General features: G+C 40.4%; 1 protein-coding gene across 2 annotated transcripts in view; it reads left to right on the top strand.

Annotated features, from left to right (window-relative positions):
* The window catches only part of LOC101864142, a 63,907-nt gene that overhangs the window by 22,444 nt on the left and 16,463 nt on the right, over nucleotides 1-25,000 (top strand). The window contains exon 3 of one of the 2 annotated variants that reach the window (XM_013082348.2): nucleotides 20,007-20,072. The exons of the other annotated variant lie outside the window; for it this stretch is intronic. Coding sequence (XP_012937802.2) covers nucleotides 20,007-20,072 — 66 coding nt within the window. The remainder of the gene's footprint in view (nucleotides 1-20,006; nucleotides 20,073-25,000) is intronic. 2 annotated transcript variants of the gene reach the window in all.

The raw sequence follows: 25,000 nt of genomic DNA, 5'->3' as shown, positions 1-25,000 counted from the left end.
GCACTTTTTAAGGACCCCTGGGCGAGTGTTGAGTTCCCGCGTGCTGTCGGCATTGCTGACCGTTCATGAAGCCACAGCGCCAGAAGAGAGAGAGAGAGAAGACATCAATGTTGTTTGCCTGGAGAAAAGCAGTCGTGGCTCGAGCGGTGTGGGGGAGGGCGTTGTCGTGTTGGAAGAATTGCAGCTCTGGATGTTGACTAAATAACACAAGACGTGGTTCTTTAAAACCTGCTGGTACATGGTGGCATTCACAGGCTGATCAAAGAAGTACAGTGGTGTGCGATAATCGTAGCTGGACGCTCCCCATACCATGATGCTGCCTCCTCCCCATCTATCGACCTCCAGCATGCAACAGTTGGCGTAGCTCTCGCCGGGGCGTCTCCAGACCTTTCTTCTCCCGTCAGCATGCGAGAGGGCAAATCGACTCTCGTCAACTGTAAATGCTGCATGGCCTACTGCAAACATTGTTGACAGTGCCTCTGTGTCAGGACAGGACCAACGTACGGGCGTCTAGCTGCAAGTCCTGCTTCCCGCAAACGGCGTTGTAAGGCCCATTCAGATACTGGTCCACGCCGACCAACCACTTGAAGACCTGTTTCCGGTGCCGGCCGGAAATGGTCACGAAGGTGACGTTGGCGAATGTAACGGTCTCGCGCTGGTGTTGTGACTTGGGGTTGGCCGCTCCGTCGCCGATCCGGTGTAGATCCAGTAGCTGGATTTCCTTGAGACTCCAGATAACAGTCGAGTGGCTACAGCTAAAATTTGTCACACAGAGTAAAGAATGTCAGTTTTTGTTATGGGTGAATATAATCTCTCCCTAACAGCCAAAAAGTCTGTCTCGCTAAACAAATTTTAGGTTTGAGGTCCACACATCGGATTTTTGCATGTTGCACGTGCGCATTGACAGGTTTGAACTGGGACCTTCAAATTTTGTGCGATCGGTAACCTCTGTTGCTCGTGAACATTTGTCAACCTCAATTGATGTCACTGGATAGGTTTTAGTTCAAAATGTGCTCAATCCAAAATGGTGCGTTTTTAATGACCGTCAGTATATATAATATATGTGTGTGTGTGTGTGTGTGTGCATGTGTGTGTGTGTATGTGTGTTAGCTTAACAAATGTATTATATCGTCGAAATCATCTTAAGACAGCCGCCGTTGTCGAGAACTAAAGTGGCGATCTTAGACAAGTGGGCGTTTTACACAGTGTCATTATAATGTTTACATTTTAAAAAAGCGATCGGGGGAAATGAAAAGTAGCCGTTTGTACAGGTAATTATTTTATACAGCTGGCCTTTAAAGCTGGTTAGACTCTAGGTCTACATGTTTCACGCCACAATGGAATGTCGCTGTCATCAATTTTCAGAAATATGGAGTTTTTGAAATAATCTTTAAACTTATTCATTGTCTTGCTTTGAAAGAAAAACTATACCCATCTCTCTAGAACGGAAGTAAAGATGTTTACAATTTAAAAAGGTGGGTGTCGTCTGATGTTTTAGAAGAAAAATTAGAGAGAAAAAGATAGCCAAAACTTGGTTTCTTCCAAAGCTGGAGGGTTTTTGGAACCTGCAAATTTATGTTTTTGTACCTTTGATCAACGGTTTTCTGTAAAATCCGCTCAGAAATATTTTGAAATGGGCATATGAAGAGCACAGGGGAAAATAACGCACGCAGAGTCACAAACTGGAAGTTGTGTGGGTATCAATTTTAAGCTTTATTGCAGTTCAACATGTTGGATGATTAATATTGTTTGGCTAACAATTTAACTAATAACAATGCATCACCTGTTCAACAGAAATGAAGTTATTAGTCTACAAGCTTTTTTTAAAAACTGATACGCAGCTGTTCAAATATAATCTTACACCTTTTTTTGGACTTTTTGACCCCCCTTCTTACACTTCTTACATTTGCCCCCCCCCCCGTAATATTACATTGTTCTCCTATAACCAATAATGTGGCATTCATGTATTTATATCGCACAAATCCGTGTTACAATCATTATTCCTTTCACTTTACATAATATTCATGTAGAACATGCATTTGTTCCACGCAATTTACAGATCGGAAGTTTGCGTGTTTTAATGATCATATTATTGCGCTGCAATCTTAAGATTGCACTGCACATTTTAACGGTCGTATGATTCACTTCCATCTTTATTCTTTTACTCACATCAAGGAACATTCACGTATATTTTCAAAAGTGCAAAAATATGAAAACTAAAATTAAAATTAGATATGAAACTGAAGAGCTCACAAGAATGGTACAATTATATAATCGTTAAAATGTGCAACGCAATCTTAAGATTGCCAAGCAATTTTACGATCGTTAATACGTGCAGGGCAATCTTAAAATCGGTAAATTGGGCGGAACACCTGCACAGATATCATACGTATGCACATAATAATATGCAGTTGTACATAATTTACTAAAAAATAACAGAGTAGATCATTTGAGCAAAATATTGCATACACTCTTTCTTACTAATTATAAGGAAAAAATTGAGAGACTCACGTCAATTTCAAAAGTGCCTTAATTACAAATAAAACAAATTACAGTGGAATTCAGGAAAGAAAAAAAATGTTGACTTGGAGCCATGTTGACTTTATCCATTGTACTACAGGCCATTGAAAATTGAAGATGACAGCTACAAAATTACAAAGTACCTGGTAACAAGATGTTAGCTCAATTTCAGTGAATATAATTCTGAAGTTGTCACCAAAACAAGAGATAATGAGTGAACAAAGAGTAATTGGAGGAGTGTACACCACTAGTTCAGGACCTAAATATCTCTTCTATGAATTCATCTTGGGATTTAGCCCCAAATTGTTGACTTTACACAAGGTTAACACTCAAGCGGTTGACTGTACGTATGTATCAGAAACACAATTCCTTAAACAAAGAAGGTAAGAAACGGGACCACAATGAGGTGTTGACTGTAAGCAAAAGTTAACTTTATCAGGATTCCATTGTATGTTATTACTGACTGATGTTTAAAACAAAAAGTGAAATTAGTTCATCAACAAAGACAGTGTTCATCGTTATGTCAAAAATATTTTTTGAAACAGGGGCATCTACTGAGCTGTCTTTCAAATATGGGTCCTGTTCCAACTTCCTGCTCTATCTCCTCTTTCTCCTCTTCTTCCTCCACCTCCATTTCTTCCTGTGTAAAGCCCTGTGCCTCTTCAATGTTGCCATACTTGGAAAATATTTTCCACATTCCTTGTGGCCTCTGCACACCATGCAGCCTTTCCTGACTAAAGCCACTCTTTTTTTCCTTATTTTTTCACCTCACAAAAGTGTAATAATACATTGGTGCAAGACCCCCCCCCCCTTCTTACACTTTCTCACAGGGGCCAAAGACCCTTCCCCCCCCCCTTCCAGGTGTAAGATATTTGAACAGCCCCTACCCCAAGATTTCCAGTTTGTGACCATGCCCTTTTCTACCCTGTGCTCTTCATATGTTTTTGTTACTGAATGTATGAATATTGTTGTTTATGTTTTCGCTGTCACTGTTGCTGTTTTTTTTTAGTATATTATATTGCTAAAATCTCTGTGATGATTTGGGCCTGTCATTAAATGAGCATGTTATAAAATAATATTATATTTTGTGCCTTTATAAAGCTAGATTTGTCTTTTTCTCTGTTATTGATATATGACGATTTACAAATTTTATATCTTTCAGGCTGTGTTATTCATGATAATGTTGCATTTCTACTATTTCTACTTTGCAAAATATTTTTGCATGATGCAGGATCCTTCGTTTATTAATTTTAATGTGCTCACCACTATATTTAATAACAAATAGAATCTGATAATTTATTCTTTGTACATGTAGGCTACCATGTCCCATTTTACGTGCTTAAATTTTTTTAATGCATAATATAATGAATGCTTTTTAAATAAAATTTACAAAATATTAAATATGATAATGAGTAGGCTACTACTTTTCTGATTTGACTTAAATATGCATCCAAATGCATTAGCATACAATAAGTCAGGGGGAGGGGGGTCTTGTGGTCCAAAGGTTACGGTGTTCACCTCTTGTCCAATGGGTCTGCGTTCGAAACCTGACAGCGACGGAAAATTTTCTTCACTAAAATTTTCTCCTTTCATCCCCTTTCTTGATCTCTAACCATGTTCATATGTTCTGTCTCCCACCTTCCCCTTTGTCCCCTCATTTAGGCTCCTGACTCGCTGCAGCCTTTCTAATGTTACTACTTGGCTCCTTCTCGGCTATCTTTTAGCCACACCCGTTATCTTATGGTAGGTAAGATCTAACTCGTAGCCTTCTCGGGTAAGGGCGAAAAATCCCGGAAGTGCTGTATGCAAATTGTGCACGTTAAAGATCCCTCGCGGTGGTCCTAAAATCGATAAGACATTAAGATTAGGCTTCGGCCACCACCCAGACAATATTTGAAATTTCTATTCAACTGAAAATGTTAAAGTGTCCCGTGAGCGCTGTAAAACACTTACCGAAACAAACAACATAGCAATAATAACATATATATAATATAATACAAGTCAACATACTTTTTACTGAATCCTGTGAACTAGATACATTCTGTTACATCTATTGAGGTAGGAAATACTTGCAATATGCAATAGCCTACTTATTCATTTATTCTTGGACTCTAAAAGAGTAAGCTGACTTCCGCTGAAAGTGTACGGGGGTCTTGTTTTTAAAAAAAAGAGTATTTTGTGCCTATATAATTGAAAATCACTTTTCTACAGCTAAGTAGAGGGACTGTTTTCCCATTCTAATTGCCTTTACACTAGAACTAGAACGCTTCAACAAATGTCATGTTGAAATGTCTACTTTGGCGAATAACAACAGACAGGGTTGCTTTTCAAGATTCATTTCTCATACATTATACAATGTTTTTCCCTCCCCACAGTTCTAGTAAGAAAACCAATACATGACATGTATATTATTATTACGACGTGTTTACTGTTTAACTGCCTGACCTGCCCAAGACGACCATTGTCGTGTGGGAAAACAGTGGCCCTCTTAGACAGTGTCATAATAATAATACTAATACTTACCCCCCCCCCCAAAAAAAAAAATAACAAAAAATAAGTAGAAGTAAAAACATCGACATTTTTAATTAGATCTAGGGTTTTTTATCCTGTAATATCAGAGATGAGTGTTAGTTTAGAGGTCTGTCCGTGCCTTTCAGGCAAGACGCCCATGGGTTTGGTAAAGAAAGGGGGGATAACTGTGAAGTTATATATATATATATATATATTATATATATATATATATATATATATTATATATATATATATATATATTATATATAAGCTATATATTATATATATATACATGTATATTGGGTTTAACCCTATCCGTACGTATCCATACGACGTGGGGAGCTCCGTACCACTACTTTCCAAAGAGGAAATTTACTCGTTAATCAGATCCGTACGCTTTGCACAGCAGTCAGTCTGTCAACATGATTTTTTGAGAAATACTGAAATTTCCAAAGAGATCTTCGTACTAGAAGTATTCTAAAATGTGAAGAATACAACCCCGGGGGTACAAAATGACCCAAGGGCGTACGAATAGGGTTAAGACGCCTTTCAACATTGTAAAGTTATGTAGGAATAAGTGTAAGAGGTGTGAGACCTCCCAATATAAGTTATATAACGTGTAACTCCAGAGGACTGAGCCAAATGGTGGGGAGCCTTAAAAACTCCCCAAAACAATCCAAGTCCAGATCGCCTTTCTGCATTTATTTGGTACATCGCAGTGTCTGTCTGTCTGTCTGTCTGTCTGTCTGTCTGTCTGTCTGTCTGTCTGTCTGTCTGTCTGTCTGTCTGTCTGTCTGTCTGTCTGTCTGTCTGTCTGTCTCCCCCCCCCCCTCTCTCTCTCTCTCTCTCTCTGCTTTGCTTCCTTGAACTTTAATCTTTTTCTTGCAATTTTAAGGCTCTTAGAGCCCTTTCACACGGACTACACTGTGGCGCCACTGAATCGCTCGTAGCCACACGGGCCCCTCTGTGGCGCGTTTTTTTTTCGTCCGTGCACTCGAAGCTTGTGTGTGGGACAACGTAGCAACATGTCGTTTGAAACAGACCGTTTTAAATTTAGCGCCCTTTCACACAAACTACACGTGAAAGCGGCCAAGGTTGAGGCCACATCACAAGCGAGAGAGAGCGGGGCTGAGCGGGAGCGAGAAGTTATAAAAGACATCAAACATGTAGATATTTTTTAGGCTGTCAACAGAAGGGTGGCGTCCCTTTGATTTTTTTTCAGCTGGGAAGATAATTACTCTGATTATAAAAATAATTATTAACAAAGTCCACGAAACTCGCAAACAGTTCATGGGTATCGGACAAACAAACTCTGAGAGCTCTATAAATACCTTGGTTATATTCAATCTTCCCTGGAATACAGCAATAGCCTACTCACTATGTGCAGTACAGCTACTTGCAACACCCTTGACAAGGTCCAAAACAATGCCCTTCGTTTTATAAATGGTGGCATGAGATCCACACCTACCGACGCGTGCGAAATCCTTTCAAATTTTGAACCCCTGGTAATCCGCAGGGATAAAGCAGTTTTGGAGCTATATATATATAATTAAATGAAAGAACTAAAAGTAAAGAACGCCATGAATGTGCCCCAACCACCCAAACAGGAAATTAGTAGAAACATGGAAACCAAAGAAACGAATTCAACAAAAGTCATATCATGCATCACTTCAGAGAACTGATGGAGAGCCACCATCTACCACAAAACAGAAAAGAAACCAAAAGAGTCAACCAAAACATCCCTTACCACCTTTCTTTAAAAAAGCCAATCATTACAACATCTCTCGGAGGCAATAGCACAATATCTTCAGACCCAGTGACGCTGATGCTTGCACCACATCAAACAATCGACAGCTGTTCAGATAATAATAATAATAATAATAATAATAATAATAATAATATAATAATATATAACATTTATAGAGCGCATTTCCAAAAAAAGTAGCTCAATGCGCTTTACATTGGAATACCCATTTTTCAAAAACCTTTCTTACTACTTCATTTCTTCTCAAGCAATATACATTAATAATGCACACACACACACACACACACACACACACACACACACACACACACACACACAGAGAGAGAGAGAGAGACTATTTTCATCCAGACATAGGAAAAGAACAAATATAATGAAAGATAGCGTTAAAAGCTTATGAAGGATAGGCCTGTAGGAACAGAAAATGTTTAAGATGACTGGATACACGCCTATACGGACGGCTCAGCATTCAAAGGCACAACCAAAGCCGGATACGGAAGACTAATACTAATACAGTATCCATATATATATATATAAAAGTTCCAATGATATCTCTGCAGCCTGTGGAGAGAAATGCAGCAACTACGATGCAGAAATGATGGCAAATGAAACAGCTGCACTGTACCGTGTACCATCTCCGCACAGTGTTTGACACTCATCCTGGAAAAGCACTGAGTATTGTGATTTTCACTGACTCACTATCAGTCTAACTAAGACTGATAGTGTCTTACAAGCCATAGAAAATGACCATCATCTAAACCAAGATTTGACTCATATACTGTTTGGCTCCCTTCATCTGATAACATTCTGTGGCATCAACCTAGTTCTGGCCCCGCGGAAAATTGCATTTTTGAAATAGAAAAATTGCAAAAAAATGCAAGGTAAACCGCCTAAAAATTGCTTTAAAATTGCAACCTTCCCATCCCAGGCGCATTAGGACGGGCTTAACATTTTTAGTTTAAAAAACATGACAATTTTGAGTACCGGTAGCATAAAAGCAGCACAGCCTTTTAAAAAATCATGACAAACAATACAAATTCATCAAATGTTATGAACAACATTTACTAGTAACAACACACGAGTACGTTAACATTAACAATAACGTTATCGACCATAATAACGCGTAACACAAAATAACGGAACCCTCGGTTTTCGTAATAACTTTTAAATGAAGGCATAAAATTTGACCAAATTTAGTACGTATACCGGGTACTTGGTTCATGCAAAAATCTAGAAGTGTATGAGTGAGGTTTAGTCTATAAAAAAAACAAAAAAATTGACGAGAGATTTTCGAAGCAACCTCTAAATACAAAATAAGCTTATGCTCCAATCAAACCAGATCATGTTCTATTATTTTCTTGAAACCTTCGATACACCGGTAATCTGTATTTAGATATATTTCAGATATTTTCTGCTTTGAAACCGGCATGGTATTGTTTTAACACTAAGTCAAATCGTAAAATACAGCACATTTCCCCCCCATTTATAAACAATAGTAATACATGTACTAATGTAGATCTAGATCTAGATAATTTCTATAGCACCCACTCCCGTGTGAACGCAGTTTAAGGCGTTTTACATAACGTGGTGTTTACGTATACGGTACACGGTACACGGACACCTAGCCTCATGTCTACGTACACGGTAACCGGCATTCGGGCACGTAGTCTCAGTGTCATGTAGGCCTAGGCGGTAACCGGGCAGTTAAAAATTCCAGGTTCTGTTTTTGTCATCCGGTGTTGCCTTCAACTCCAGCCCTCCCCCGACTGTACATTTTAAAAAAATCAATAATTCTCCCATTCCGGAGCCCTATACTTCGTAGCGCACAGACTTTGAATGAACTTTGGTGATCCCAACCGGTACTCACATTGTGATGCGAAAGCACAGGTTCACTGACCGGTAACGATGGTGAGCCCGACAAGATGCGTGTATAAATTTCTTTTTGTATTTCAACAAGTGACAGTACAGGACAAATATTGGTTAATTTTCATTCCGGTGGGTTACCGTGTACGTAGATACTGAGACTAGGTGCCCGGTTACCGTGTATGTAGACACATGCATCATGTACGAACAATATTCACGGGCGAGCACTCACACGCACACACTACACACACTAACGTACACCTCACACACGCACACACTTTCTTTCTTATCACACGCGTACGCTTACACACATTAGATAAAGGCCTTGCCCAGAGAAGGCCACCTTCTCGGCCTAGCCCATGTCTCAGTTCGTGTTGCTACATGATGCATTCCGGCCTGAATTTCCGGTTATAGCTTTTAGACTACGCTCAATAGGCTTGAGCTGGGCCGATACCATGATTTACGTAGGTCTATCGGCTCTGTATTCGCACCATTTCGTATGAAAAATTCTGATAAAATTAAAGCGTTGATGTATTTTTGCCTTAAATTGCAAGAAATTGCGAAAATTGCTAAAAATTGCGAGTTTATTGCGGAACTCAACGAAGTGCGGCCGCAAGACCGCAATTTCCTGGAGGGCCAGAGTAATGCAGTGGGTCCCCGGACACTCAAACATACCTGGAAATGACAGAGCAGGCACACTTGCCAAATGGGGATCTAGACAGGAATAACCCAACATTCCAACCTCATACAACGCTGCAAAACAAATCATTAAAAGCAACAACAAACAAGATTAGATGAACAGATGAGCCCTGGGAAAGACGGACAGAGCAGTTTTCAAACATATGACCACAACAAAAAGGAATGAATCCAACACCATGGATAGCTCTCTCTCTCTCTCTCTCTCTCTCTCTCTCTCTCTCTCTCTCTCTCTCTCATATCTACTCCACTCCATATTAGTATGTAATTTTCATATATTTTCTTGGTCCCACTTCCTTTTAAACGGCAATCCAAAGTCCAAGTATTGGTATTCTCCACTTTTTCATGAAAGTACTGAGTTCTGGTTCCTGGTCTTTGAGGCCACAAATCCTTTCTCGTAATCCTTTAATGTTTCCGGGTCGTTTTCCGTCTATGTCAATCCATTTCTTTCTTCTTTTTGTGTTTTTAGCAATAAATAATCCGCTGCCGACTTGCTAGGCCTGTCACAGTTTCACCAGAGCCCCGTAAGCCTGCAACTTTTCGGGGTGACCCGGGTTCTCCTTCACGGCTAGCGTGACGCCTTAGTGGCATAAAGCCACAGAATACTACGCTGAACTCAGCAATCCCCTACTTTGTCGAGTTTTCACCTCCCGGGACGTGGAACTCGTTGACAAACAATGTAATTGCGTTGAAAAAACATGCCCTGCCTTTTAAAAGTAACATGCACTGTTTTTGGAAAGTATCCAACAGTTCAAATACACGTATTCAAAATGTGAAGCTAGTGAGGAGTGGTGATGGTGTGCAATACGAAATTTCTGAGCTTTTGGCTAGTGGCAAGAGACGAAACCCTCCTGTCATAGTCATAGCAGCCCCTTCACACAATGAATCACAATCCTACTGGATCTATTCATTGCATAACATTGAAGTATACGTTAGAATACTGCCAGATCACACGCAGACAGCAAGAAATGAATATTTTCTTGCTCAATATAAAGTCATAACATCTCCAGCTTCTGTTGCAGAGACATCCTCTTGTCTTGGCACAGAGCTCCATGCTGAACAAGCAACAAATACGGCATCTTCCCCCAGCTACCCTAACTATATCATGACAGATCTTCAATGTGAATGGCGTATTAAGAAGCGTAACACACATCCAGGAATTTCTGTTGCTTTTAGAGAGCTGCCACAATGTGAAAAGTCTTCTTCAGATGTTTACATAAAGGTAAATAGTCAAAACTTGTGTGGAAAGGAAGTGTTTTTCGAACGTATGAGAGCGATGAGGTGAAAGTGGAGCTATCTTCCGGTCACAGCCATGGCAGTTTGCCTGGATTTTCCTTTACACATCGATCGGTGTATCCGTATGTTTTCAGAAGTTGTAATGAAGCCTTTCGGCTCAGTGGTTCTACATCTACGAAAAGGATATTTGAACATTTAAAGCCGGATTTCTTTAGTGGCAGCTTGTCCTCAGCGTGGCAATCTGGTCGGTGGTTAAGCGATTTTTCCAGAAACCAGCCTGTTCATCCCGTAGTCTTGGATCCGTTGCTGTCTTGATTCTCTCCGGAATGATTCTGTTGAAGACTTTACCTGGTATTGAGAGAAGAGTGATCCCTCCGTAGTTGCTGCAGTTGCTGAGATCCCCCTTTTTTGGAAGCTTCACGAGGTGTCCTTCTTTCCAACCCTTTGGGAACCTGTTCTCATTCCAGATTCTGGTAAACAGTGGGAGGAGGATGTTTGCCGTCACATTGGCATCTGCTATTAGGGCTTCAGGTGGAATCTGGTCTGGACCGGCGTCTTTATCTTTGTTCAAATTCTTAATGGCACCCAGAATCTCTTGTTTTGAAGGAGCATCGCAGCAGATTGGTAACTCATTTTTTGTTGGCAGGATGTTTGGTGGGTTACTCGGTGGTGGTCTGTTCAGGAGACTGTTGAAATGCTTCATCCATCGTTTAGACTGAGCTTCCTTTCCTAAAATGGTTTTCCCCTCTTGGTCCTTTACTGGTACTTCAGGTTTCCCGTATTTTCCATCAAGTGTCCTTGTGGTCTGGTAAAGGATTCGCATGTGCCCTCTTATCGCTGCTTCCTCTGCCTTCTCTGCCATCCTGTTCATGAATTCCTCCTTGTCTTTTCTTAGTGATTTCTTGACATCTATAGCTGTTGTCCTGTACTGCTCCAATGCATGTTCCTCTTGTTCTACTTACATTTGCTTCTGCCTTCAGCTGTCTTCTTATCCTAATTAAATCCAATGAGTGTTGGCTAATCCATTCCTTGTGCTACCATTTCTTCACAGCGAGTACTTCTTGACATATTGATGTAAAGACTTCTTTGACCTTGGTCCATTGTGCATCCATCTCCGTGTCCTCTCCGCCAAGATCAGCCAGAGGTTGAAACCTGTTCCTCAGCTGCAGCTGAAACTCTTCTTTCTTGTGTCCGCCTAAAAGACTTACTTGGAACTTCGTTCTTTTGATTCCTGTGCTGGTTCCGTGCTTTTTGAGTCGAAGCTTGAGTTTTGCCAACGGCAGATGATGATCCGATCCAACATCTGCCCCTCTCTGTACTTTGACATCTTCCAGTGAACGCCTGAACCTATGAGAGATACAAAAATGATCCATCTGGTTCTCCGTCACTCCATCTGGCGAAACCCATGTGGCCTTGTGAAGCCTCTTGTGGAGGGAAAACAGAGCCTCCAATGACAAAACTGTTGAAAGCACATATATTTGGGAATTGCTCACCATTCTCATTCATTTGTCCCAAGCCATGTTGTCCCATAATTCTCTCATAACCCACGTTGTCCTGACTAATCATGGCATTAGCATCTCCCAATATAATGTTGACATCCTTCCTTGGTAGTTTGTCGATGACCCCTGGAGCTGGCTGTAAAAGGTATCCTTGTCTTCATGCGAAGCATCATTGGTTGGGGCGTAGATTTGGACTTTATTAATGTTGATGCTCTTGCTCCTTCTTGTGAATGAAGCCATGATGATCCTTTCCCCGAGTGGTTCCCATCCTCTAAGTGACTTCTGTGCATACTTACTCAAAATGATTCCCACTCCTTCCGCATGGTACTTGTCTTCCTTCCCAGAATACAATACTTGTTCCCCCGAGCTGAGCTGCTTCTGTCCAGACCTTATCCAGTGTGTTTCGCTGACTCCTAGTATGTGCAGCCTGTACCTCTTCATCTCTTATACTACTTGAGAACTCTCTCCTGCTTCATACAAGGTTCGAACATTCCACGACGCTATCCGGAGAGACTTGTTCGACAGAGAAGGTTTCGTGTCAGAAGAGTCCTTTCGGCTTTGTCCGCTGTCCTTCATTGTTCCTGCTGATGCAGAAGCTCCTCCATCTCCCAAGATCGAAAAATAAAAAGCTGTGTCTGTCTGTGTTTCTGTAACTTACTGTTTTTTACTGGGTTGGGTAGTTGGCCCTCCGCAAACTGGCACTTTTCGAGCGACCAGACCTTTGCACTTTTAGTCGCCTCTTACAACCCGCAGTATCACGGCAGGTGTATTGTTTGCCCCCCCCCCCCCCCCCAATAGTAAAACTATGCCCCCCCCCCCAACATACAGGGGCGATGTACAGAAAAGTGGAAAGACATGGAATAACACCAAGAGGCTAGCCCAGGATAGAGACAGTTGGAAGGTGTTTGTCCGTGGCCTATGCCCTGGTGCAGGGTGACAAAGGCAATGATGATGATGATCTTGTCTTGTTGGTGGCGCATCACTGCCCCATCGCCTGATTCACTAGTTAGAATGGAAATCCGCAACCTTTCGTTTAAGTTCGGACAGAAGAAATACGTATTTGATTGTACGAATAAACTAGAGGTAAGGGATCCAGAATTCAAGAAATTTATCTATAAGTTTAAGAAATGTGATGACAGTGGGCAAAAAAAAAAAAATAGTTTATAGTCTTTCTCTACATTTATTAATTTCTTTGAGTTTGGAAGAGGAATTTGAGCATGATTTTCTAATCAGCATCACCTTCACAGCAGTTGAAAACACTGGATGTGAAGGGGTTACAAAAACCCTATTAATGCTTCTCAAGAAAAAACAACAACGCTCGAATGGATGTTTAATTATTTTGATTGCACCTGGAAAATAATAGCGCACACGTATATAAGACAGTTGAAGTAAAAGTTGTTGAGCTTTCATTAAATCCTAACAAACTTCTGCAATGTTGAACTCAACTGTCATTGTCGAGCGATGAGTAACTTCTATTTTGACTCTCATACTTTTCAGTGCGATTCCCAAAATATCCCGTATATTTTCACAAGTATTGAACAGTTTATGTATGATAGAATTGGAATCGAACATTTTCGTCATAGTGGAAGTGATTCCAAAGGTCTTGGATTCAGATTGATATATCGCGCAGTAGGATACGAGTCAAGCGACCTTTCAATTTAAAAATGTATTCGTTAGTGTAACTGGAGTCGCTGTGATTTTCATGTCATGTGTGTGTATCGTGAGAAGTCATAAGGCTAAACGAAAACAGAGGTTGCGTGAGATCAGAATGGACTCTGCCAACATATCTACAATAAGCATAAATGATGACGTTTCCACTGGAATCGCACAGCTCACCAATAGTGAACCAAACAGCGCAGCTGCAACAAGACCTAATGCTTCCCCTGAACATTTCCGGGAAGAACAATCGGAAGCGTATCCCTTGGAACCTCCTCACATTCAGAATTTCCATCAAGTTATCGACTTAACGTATAGGATGCCCTCGGTTTATAAAGAAGAGAACTGTACACCTTCATGAAACTAATTTATCAACCGTGGGTAGTAAAGAGGTTCTTCCAGCCCCCATTCCCCCCCCCCCCCCACACTTTTTCATGCGGGAGACGTTCCTTTTTCCGGACTATGACATAAGCAAGCAAGAACGTTAAAATTTGACCCCCCCCCTCTCTCTCTCTCTCTCTCTCTCTCTCTCTCTCTCTCTCTCTCTCTCTCTCTCTCTCTCTCTCTCCAACTCCGCTCCTTTGCACAAAATCACTCCCACAAGTAACTAGAACTAGTACAGTGGAAACCATATATAACAGGCCCGGTAATAACAGGGATCCGGTAATAACAGGGATTTTTTAAATCCTCGATTTTTCCTACTCTTTGTCTCTATTAAAAGTTATCGGCAATAACAGGGCCTCATCGCAGCCTAACCGGTTATAGCAGGGACAAAGGCTCGTCAACAATGTGTAAAAAGTAAGAGAGAGAGAGAGAGAGAGAGAGAGAGAGAGAGAGAGAGAGAGAGAGAGAGAGAGAGAGAGAGAGAGAGAGAGTCGCAGCGTGTGAAGCGAGAGAGGGCTGCGGTGTGCTGCAGACCTCGATCTAGCCCGCCGAAACCAAGCAACACGCACGCGTTATGTGTCACCAACGATGTCAAGCGCAAGAGAAAATGCCTTTCAATTGACAAAAAATACGAAATAATCCAGGCTGTTGACAAAAAGCAGGCTCCACTGGCAGAGATTTGTCGTCAGTTCGACATTCCTCCAGGGTCGATTCACACCATTATCAAGGTTAGAGAGAAGATAGTGGCAGCATACTCCAATGGAAAGTTTGCTCTGGATCGAAAGAAGATGAGACTACCCGATGCAGTTGCTGTGGACCAAGCTCTTCTGATGTGGTTTAAGGGGGCAAGGAGAAAGTTGGTGCCAAAACCACTGTTCGTGGGTACTTGTGGCAAGGGAAACTACCCATGAATAATAAGTACAGCTGGATTAGTCCAATTGCATTTCTGATTTAACAGGGATCGATGCAGTTTTCTATGGTAGGACAGCTCCGCAGCTCTTTCAGTTGTGATACAATGTACATTGTAATAATATGTTTTCACAGGGTTTCCTCGACACCCTCGATCCGCCTTTTGCGTGGCTTTCCTCTTACTTTATATAACCTGAGTGCTTGGTGTTGTAGGCTCTTGAGGCTGGCTGGCCAGGCGAACGTAGCAATTGGCCAAAACATTTTATTCTGTCTTGTTATATAATGCAGGCAGGACTCAATGCCGACAGCTGCTCTTCTTCATTTCTCTGCCTATCTCGTCTTGTGACGTTAAGGGTTTTGCGGAGACATAATATTCATTTCGCATGCACTGATTTTGCTTTCATGGGTTTTGCTTATTAATGTCAAGGTCTGGCACTAGTGGCATAGTGTTGGTATGAATATTGAGGTGATAATCCCCTAAATAAAAACACTTGTCCAAGAGAATCACCTGTATGAGAAAGACCACCTGTCCAAGACAATTACCTATGACGACAACTCGACAACCTATTCGAGACAAGCTGGTTGTAACGGAGTACAAGTACTTGTACTTACGTTACAATTTTCGGTACTTTTACTGTACTCCGACACTTTTTATAAAAGTACTTTTAAGTATTTTTCAAGTACGTTTTGAGCACTTTTGAAGCTTAATGAAAGGGTAAGCGCCGGTATTTCTCATCATAATTTACAGAACAAACACCCAGGCGGGCACAGCCGATCAAGTTCCAAGAGTTAAAAGTTGAGATCAAAGAACGGCCCGTCGCGTCTAAGATCAGCCACTCTCGTGAATGTGATCACAAGCGTTGTAAAACTGCATGAAACTTTACTATGTTTGCTCCAGACGGGATCACACCAACAAGGTGTGAACTGACCGATGAGTTTCTTTTCCCCAAACATCGCACTCGCATCTGAGCTCGCCACCTAAACTTACATCACTCGCTGGGTGGGTAGGGCTTACAACTTCGCTCCTCGCGGGATCACATCAAACTGTGAACTCTTTCCTGACCATTGACAGCAGTTTTTCTCTATTCTCGAATTTGCGAGACAGCCTGAATTTTAATCGGTGTGGTCACAACGTAATGGTGCGTAACGACAAAGGCGGGGGGACTCAATCAGAGATGGAAAGCTAAGTTGTTGGACGGGTAAAGGGGAGGGGCAACTGGATAAACGTAGATAAAGATATCAAGACTCACGATAGGCTAATGAGTGTATGTATGGCATTCCTCATGCCACTGTGATTGGTAATCAAGGTTGACCACTCTTTGCTCGCCATTCGTCATAAATCCACCCAGGGGTCACGTCAGTTCATGGGTCACTGTAGATTCTTCCTTGGCTTCGTCGGCTAAGATCCCATATTTTCCTTGCTTCCGAGCACTGGGATCTTAGATTAGGCGGAGACTACTGTACAGTTGGTTACACTACACTTACTAGACTCTAGGAAGCTACATGTACTTTGGTTTGTCGTGGGCACTGTGGACCACAAAGTGGGACCAAAATCTGTCTTATCATTATAATTTAGTATAATTAATTGAAACTGCAACTGTGTTCTCTCTAAAACATTTTTAGACTACCCAAATTTCTTTTAAACTTTTTTTTGGGGTGGTTTGTGCTTAAGTTTAAGGCTACATTGATTCCTTGAGGATTTGTTATGAAGAATTCAATACACTTTACCTTAAAAATTCTACGCTGGCCATTTTCATCAATTTTACGTTTTCTTAAGAGCAACTTTGTATCTCTACATTTTCCAATTTGGATACATTTCCTGTAGAACTTTCCGACCTCTTGGACTGACTTACATTTAATCACATCGTCTTGCTCAAACAAGTTCTATTCATAATATCACTTACCCACCAGTTACGTCTGTTTGTTGGTTGTTGTTGTTTTTTCAATTTCACGGACCATTTCCACCTACGTTCAGTGCGTACATTGTATTCAAATGCTTGGTATACTGTTGACATTTTTATACTTAATAAATGGCCTAATTTGTCAAATATAGTAGATATGTTATTCAATATATGATATTTTGTATAAGCACTGAAACGTTTTAGCATATTAGAAGAAAGTACTCAAAATGTACTCATAAGTACTTTTTTAAAAAGTACTTGTATTCAAGTACATTTTACAGGAAAGTACTTTTACTGTAAGTACATTTTTAGATTGTACTTAAATTTGTACTTAAGTACTTTTAAAAAAGTACTTTAACAGCTCTGCTTCCCAATACTGGAGACCTTTTTGGACTTATAACGTCCAGACCATTCCATCTAGCTACTTCCGAGGCGCCTCGTACCCGTAGTTCGTCAGAGGGGAGCTCCGCGTCATCTGCTGGGCGAACTCGGCAGCCAAAGTAAGTCTTTGTGGCTGTTTTGGTTGTGTGTTTTTTTTCTCATGGAAAGAACAATATCTTTTAAAAACGGTTTCCTGATAATTCCACCTAGTACTGTCGATATTGTCTGAGACGACCATCCATTATAGAGGAGAAAGTAGTTGTTTTAAGAGATAGGTTTATAATGAAAAAAAAAAGCCCCACAAAAAAACAATAACAAAAACTCACAAGAAGAAACTGGGACGTGGCCGCTTGTACAGGTGATTGTCATAAAATTCAGGTGACCGGTAGAATAAGTTTTAAGGCACTTTCAATTTCGCTTAGTGTTTTGCATTGTTTTCTTTTATAACGAGAGTTTTTTTACAGTACTTACAAAACAACTGAATCATACAAGTGTCAAAGAATAGAGGTGTTAAACTATTAGAGAGTGTTTTGGAAGAAAAAAGAGGGGAGGGCAGAAGGAGGGCGATAGATGTTTGATAGGGAGAGAAGTAGCCAACACACTCCTGAACTTGCCAAGCACCCACACTCACACGTTCAACAAAAAGCAAAAACAACCCCAAAACAAACAAACAAAACACAATAGGAGGAGAGAGAAACCAAGGTACGGTACCCTCGGTAACATAGCCCAGTGACGACACAACTTGATTTACATCCACATGGGTTATATTATTATGACAGCCGCAGGACTCAGGACATGAAAAGAGAACAGTCAACAACAGTGTGCACTTTTGCTATTGTCCGCTGAAACTGAAACGAGTGTAACATTCTTTTACCAAGATTTTGATTTATAACAAAATACGAGCGGGTGGTTGGAGGGCGCCACTGGTAGGTCCTACTTCAATACTTTCCCTATTTTGTTTCCGTCTGTCTGAAGATAATAATGATAAAACTGATAATAATGAATAAGAATAATAAGAATAATAAGAATAAGAATAACAAAAACAATAACAAGGTGGCTAGAAATGGTAGCACGAAAGATAGATAGACATGTTTGTATCGAGGTTTAAAACCCACAAATTGTTAATTATAGTTTATATTTCGCCTGACCATTGCATGTTTTAGATTATAATATTATCCTTCAGCTGAGGCGCCGATACGCAATGGCCTATCTTAATATGCTGTAAAGTAATCACATAATCACATGCTGACAAGTCGTGCGTGGCACAGAAAGAATTAAAGCTTGTTCTCATTACAATGTTAAGTCACTCTATCATTACGTGAAATGTTGTCAGAATGCTTGGGATTAGATTTTAGTCATGGGGTGAACTAATCCTGTGAATTTGTTTTGATAGAAGATAAAGGCTCAAATGGAACCTTGACCCGCAGAAAATACACACGCACCCGCGCGCGCGCACGCACGCAGACACACAAACACACACACACACACACACACACACACACACACACACACACACACACACACACACACACACAGAGAGAGAGAGAGGAGAGAGAGAGAGAGAGAGAGAGAGAGAGAGAGAGAAAGAGAGAGAGAGAGAGAGAGAGAAAGAGGTGTGTGGGGGAAAAGGGGGGGGGGGGGAGTAATGTATGAGGGATACATTATAATACTATAACATTTAAATAATAATCCCAATCACATTGCAAAGTTCCTGGAATTGTCCATTGACGCAGGATAATGTATCAAGAATAGAATGGTATATATGCGTCAACTTAAACCATGTTACGAAACGAAAAAGCAAAATAAAGCTCTCTCATATTTAAAATAATAATGCATCCATTCCCACCACACCTCTCTCTCTCTCTCTCTCTCTCTCTCTCTCTCTCTCTCTCTCTCTCTCTCTCTCTCTCTCTCTCTCTCTCTCTCTCTCTCTCTCTCTCTCTCTCTCTCTCTCTCTCTCTCTCATTGTCACAATGCTTCATCTCGTCAATACAGCCCGATTCGTTTTCCTCCCCCCCCCCCTCTCCCTCCCTCCCTCTCTCTCTCTCTCTCTCTCTCTCTCTCTCTCTCTCTCTCTCTCTCTCTCTCTCCCTCCTCTTCTTTCTCTCTCTCTCTCTATCTCTCGCTTTTTTTAAACTAGCCACCACATCCTCACACCCCGGCTCCACATAGTCACCATATCTATCCACTTCTCTTGACGAACTAAAGAAGAAACTTGATGATACCCGATTAAAAACTAATATTAAAAAAGTAAACAGCGATAGACTCTGCGGAGGTACCTTGAGGAGTGGTGTAATAGACAGTCACCGCTGTAGTCATGTGAGTGAACAGCCAAATAATGTACAAAGACAACGCTTAAGAGTTGCCGTGGCTTATCCAAAGGCAGCTGACCGACACAAAGATTAAGAAGTCCAATAACTTCGCTAAGCAGCAAGCCTGAAGACTACGATAAAGGTGATCGTGTCAGTTTTGCAGTGGTAGTCGACCCAGCGACTCCCATCTGTAGACATCTAGTTGCAATAGGCGATTCTGTAGGGTTATTAATTTTTATTGCAAGTTTTGGGTAGAAAAGCGCGAACAGAGACCAGATCGAAACATCATGTCGGTGAGGAAGAAGATACACTCGTTATTTCTGTCCCTGGTGAAATGTCTTTGTGGACATAAAACGTCTAATTCATCCCCTTCCAGGACTAAAGATGATTCACAGGAGGAAGACTCACCCACAGCAAGAAGAGAGAATGAGCGAACCTGGTGGTATGTTCTCTTTGGTTGTTGTTTTTGGGGTTGTTGTTTTTTTTCATACGTTAATACCGATTACTACCCACGTTGTGTTCTCACGCAGAGGCCTTTTGTCCCGATTTTCTCACTTCATATTAGATCTATTAGATCTATTAATTAATTTGAAACAACATAAAAATCCTCCAACTTTTTTTGTTACCTGAATGAGAAAAATTAAATAGCAGGCTATAGAATCTAGATCTAGATCTATTATGTTTTAGAACATGGTGAATATAATTTTGATTTAAACAGATCATGTAAATCAACCAAGCGCTCGAAGTCTTGTTCCTAGTGGAGTTTTTTTTTTTTTTTTTTTTTTTTTAAGGGGGGCTTGTTTTTTGTGTTATTTTATTCAAAGTGACTATTTCTCTGAACGTTCGGGAAAATAAAGTTGAACTATATTTCTCCGAACGGTTCCCGATCTCGAGATTTTTTTGGTTATTTGCGAGATTAGGCGTCATCCTTTCATTTTCCCATTCTGCGAGGACTGGGAAGAAGCATTTTTTGCATCAAATTCAATTTCTAGAGCTAGAGATTTTTAAATGTCTGAATATTCAGATACTGCAGTTGTGGTTGGGCAACGTTCCCGGACTAGATCTATACTTCATTTGAAAATACCTTCAAAAGATACTGCGAGAAAACAAGATTGCTCGACATTGGCAGTGACCTATTTTGCATTTAGTCTCCCAGCAAAAACTAAAATCCTTCATGTAAAAAAAAAAATCCCTCCACGCCCCCCCCCCCCCCCCCCCGTTCACACCGTACACACACACACACACACACACATACACACACACACACACACACACACACACACACACACACACACATGCACACTTACACAAACACACACTCAAACATACACACATGCACACACACTCACTCTCTCACACACACACAAACACACACACACACACACACACACACACACACACACACACACACACACGGGCCACTCCATTCGCTTATTGTAAAAAAATCTCGAGAACGGAAACCGTTCGAAGAAATAGAGTTCAAGTTTATTTTCCCGAGCGTACATATGACTGTATGCAGTTGTGAGAGCCTTAAAACCCTTATTAAAAAAACAAACTCTGATCAGTTTGTATTTTCCCCTGTTGAATGCTGATTATAATTATTATTACTAAGAAAGGTGAGTGCGTGAGGAAAGGGGGGGGGGGGGGTCGTTAGAACACAAATCCGGCCGATGTTGGACAACTTCAACATTACATTTATTACTTAACATAAACGGCAGAAAATGTTTTACATGTTGCTATAGTACAAGAAGCCTTGGTGGGTTTTGTTTGTTTGTTGTTGTTGTTTTTTTTGTTGTCTTTTTAAAAAAAGAGTTGCATTTCTTTCAAAGGGGCAAACAATCCTTTTTGAAAGTGAACCTTCTTTAATACTGGCGAATGTACAATATGACCGCCGTTTACAAATACCCTTCATGGACCACGACTGAGAGCAGACAAGACAAGGTTGTGTATGTACAACAAGAGATGGCTCAATTTTATGTTTGAGATGCTTTAAAGATCGTACTCAAAATACTGGTGGCGACATTCAAATAAGGCTATGTTTGAGATTTTATCTTGTTGTACGAAAATTGTATTGAGAAAAAAAAAAGAGTGTTAGAGAAAAATATTGATATAGGCTATATATACGTATAATATATTATAATAAAAATTCCTATCTGAAAAACAAAACAGCGTTTGATCATCAGCGCACGCTGGCCATGTCAACAAACATGAACATGGCTTTTCGTGTTATATTTTCAAAGCTTTTTAAAATGTGAAACTATCTTCTTGTGCATAAGTTGTAAGTCAGCTGATCAAGACTCTCGTTTTTTCGGATAAACACTCTGAGAAAGGCCTTCTTTGTTTGTGGCGTACTGTATACACACTGCAGTCAACTCATTATGCAAAGGGTCATAATCATAATCGGTCAGCAGAAAGAGGACTGGACAAAGGCCTTATCATCCCCTCCATTTTCACCCGCCTCGCTTATCAGGGTGCAGACGCCTCACTGCTGTATGGCCATGTGGTCACCTGAACGGACAAAGAAAAAAATAAGGGGAAAAGGGAGCCCTTGAGGGGGGTTACAACGGATTAAAAAAACACGTGATTTTGTATTGGTATAAACAAATCTTCCTTCTTCTCATACAAACTCATTCAGTAGTTGGTAGACGAACCTCAATGACTGCCTCAAGTGAGGGAGTGGAGACAAGGTGATCTTCTTGCTTCTTGTTCCGACATACACGAGCAGGGTTGACATTTTAGTAAACATTCGTCTTCCACAGTGTCATAGTACACAACGCACGCAAACCGTGAAGCTATTTGAACGCTTTTCGAGTCTGAAAAACATTATTAATAAACTGACTCCACTCCAAACAAAACAGACTACGGAAAAACAAAACAATAACTAAAAATTAGAAATAATATGGCTGGATGGGGAATGTTCGGGTATTATTCGTATTATTCAACTGAAGAAATGAACCAAATGAGGATGAGAACCAGGAACATGTATAACTCTTCGGAGGAGGGGGAAGAAAAGGAGGAAGAGGAAACGAGTTTTTTCATAAGGACACTAAGGTAAGTGGGCTACAGTTATGATCAATTTGATAATAATCCGATACGTATTTATCGCTCATTACTTGCAATAATTTCATTGGTACGGTATTATTTTACCTTCACTACGGTCTCATGTTCAGGCAATATATCGCCCTTTTCGTGTTAATTTTTTCCGTTTTCCGTTTATATTGACCTTATATTTTTCTTTCAACAGTTTTCTAGTTGTAATACTTTAATACCTTGTGATAATTTCTAGATTTTTTTTTCTCAAACCAATGTTTTAGTTTATGGTAACTGTAAACGGATGAGTTTCCAGTAATTGCCATCCAATTGCCACGGTCCCACCTCGTAAATACAACGAGGAAAGGGGGCGTCAAAGCTATAACAAATTGATACAAAACTATCAGGCTAAAAAGGCCATGTAAAAAATTGCCAGTTCTCGTAGATTCGTAATCACGTTTGCAGCCAAGGTCAGATCTCTGCGCTGTACTTTTTCAGTTTGCGATGGTTCAGTATCACGCACGTGGCCAGCCCTGGTCACTTTCAAATAAATACATTGTATATGTACAACATTGCAATGTATTCATTGTTCTAGTATTTTGTTTGGGGTTGTTCGTTATTTTCGTTTGTATTTTTAGGGGGCGGGGGATTATATAGGCATGTTTTATTTATTTATTTATTTTTTAAAATTTTATGGTTTGTTTTTTTTGGTGGGGGAGGGGGGTGTTAAAGGCAGTTTTATTTATTTATTTTTTTTTTTTTTTTTCGGGGGGGGGGGGGGGGGGGTGGGGGAATCTAAGACTATCTTTTTTTTTTTTTCAGTACAGTCTTCAGCTCAGAATGATACCTTTCTTGCTCATTTTGCCTGCTTTACATGAATTTGAATTATTTTTAAGGCTTGAGTTAAGTTTTGAGAATAATCTAATTCTGTCTTTAACTCTGCCTGTCTGGGTCGTTTTACTGCTTTTGAGCATTGCAAGTTTTTCAACACATGGGTGTGTTGGGTATAGTATAGTTTCATAATTTCACTTTCTTATTCTCTCGACCGCAGGTATTAAACTTATCTTATTGTTTCTAATTCTAAAATGAAAATGCATAGTAACATAAACAAATATAATAAAATAAATAATAATAAGGCTGCAACTATTCCCACCCCGGGTGGGAATAACATTTTCTCTAATTCCCACTCCCTGGGGGAATTTTAAAACATTTTACTCCATTTTATTTGACTAAGATGTGTATTTTCTTGTGAGCATGATTTAAGTTTTACTTCCATTCATCTTTTTGGCCTTTTTCTTTGCTTTCAATTAGATTGATTTGATAATACAGAAGACATTCAAAAGCTAAAAGTGACATATTTCCCCGTAGTGGCCTTGCCCTTTAGTCCTTAGCATTAAAATTAGCACTTTCATTGGACTGTGCTCAATATTTCCAGACCCAGCATAACATTGGAAAGGCATACTAGATTTCTAGATTTCTAGATCTACTAAGATCTGCCAGTGTATGTCTCATTCTCACCCCCAGGTTTTGAGGTCGGCCTTCTGCGTGTATTATTACATCTTATAAAACTAGAATCTAGATCTAGATAGAGATGGGAAAGATGAGAAGAGACCCAACCGGGGTGGAAATTATAAAAAAAAAGTATTCCCAACCCGGGTGGGAATACTCACTTCATAAGAATAAACGAGTGGCCAGTATTGTTGTCAAAACAATAACAGGATTTAAAAGGTAGTGCGTGAATTTTCTGTGGCGTCTGTGCTGTAGCGGTATCATGACTTGTGTATTGTATTTCACGGAGCCGAAGAATCTTCTACACAAATGAAAATTAGTTTGAGAAACACTTATAATTATAACTCTTCAAAGGAGGATGATCGCAGCAGTGTCTGGGGTATAGTGGTTAGTAGTAGTAGTATAGGGTTTTACGGCGCTCGCAACTGCTAAGGTCACATGAGCGCGATATAGTGGTTAGACGCTTCGCTGTAGCACAATATATTACATAACCCGAGTTTGATTCCCAGTTTTTCTGCTAGAGTGTTGTATCCCTCTCAGCCCAGGTTGACGCTTACAGGAAGGATTGGAAGCTCACCCTCCCAAAGATCGAATTTTGTTCGATGGGGACGTGAAAATGCGCACATTAATCTCACAACATACACGTGTAATCATACATTTTAACTAGGAACTTCAGCGGAAAGGCACTGCACCACTGAGGTCGGCACCATCTGATGGTATTGGCGGTCAACTTGTATCGATATCTTTTAAAAGCAAAGAGTCTACATAACAAGAGGGGCCACTTCTCTCTTTGAGCCAATTAAAAAAGTGTCCTCAAAATTTGGTGGCGCC

This window comes from Aplysia californica, unplaced genomic scaffold (assembly GCF_000002075.1).
Source record: "Aplysia californica isolate F4 #8 unplaced genomic scaffold, AplCal3.0 scaffold00170, whole genome shotgun sequence".
Taxonomy (NCBI): domain Eukaryota; kingdom Metazoa; phylum Mollusca; class Gastropoda; order Aplysiida; family Aplysiidae; genus Aplysia; species Aplysia californica.
This window is presented reverse-complemented; position numbering and strand designations above follow the sequence as displayed.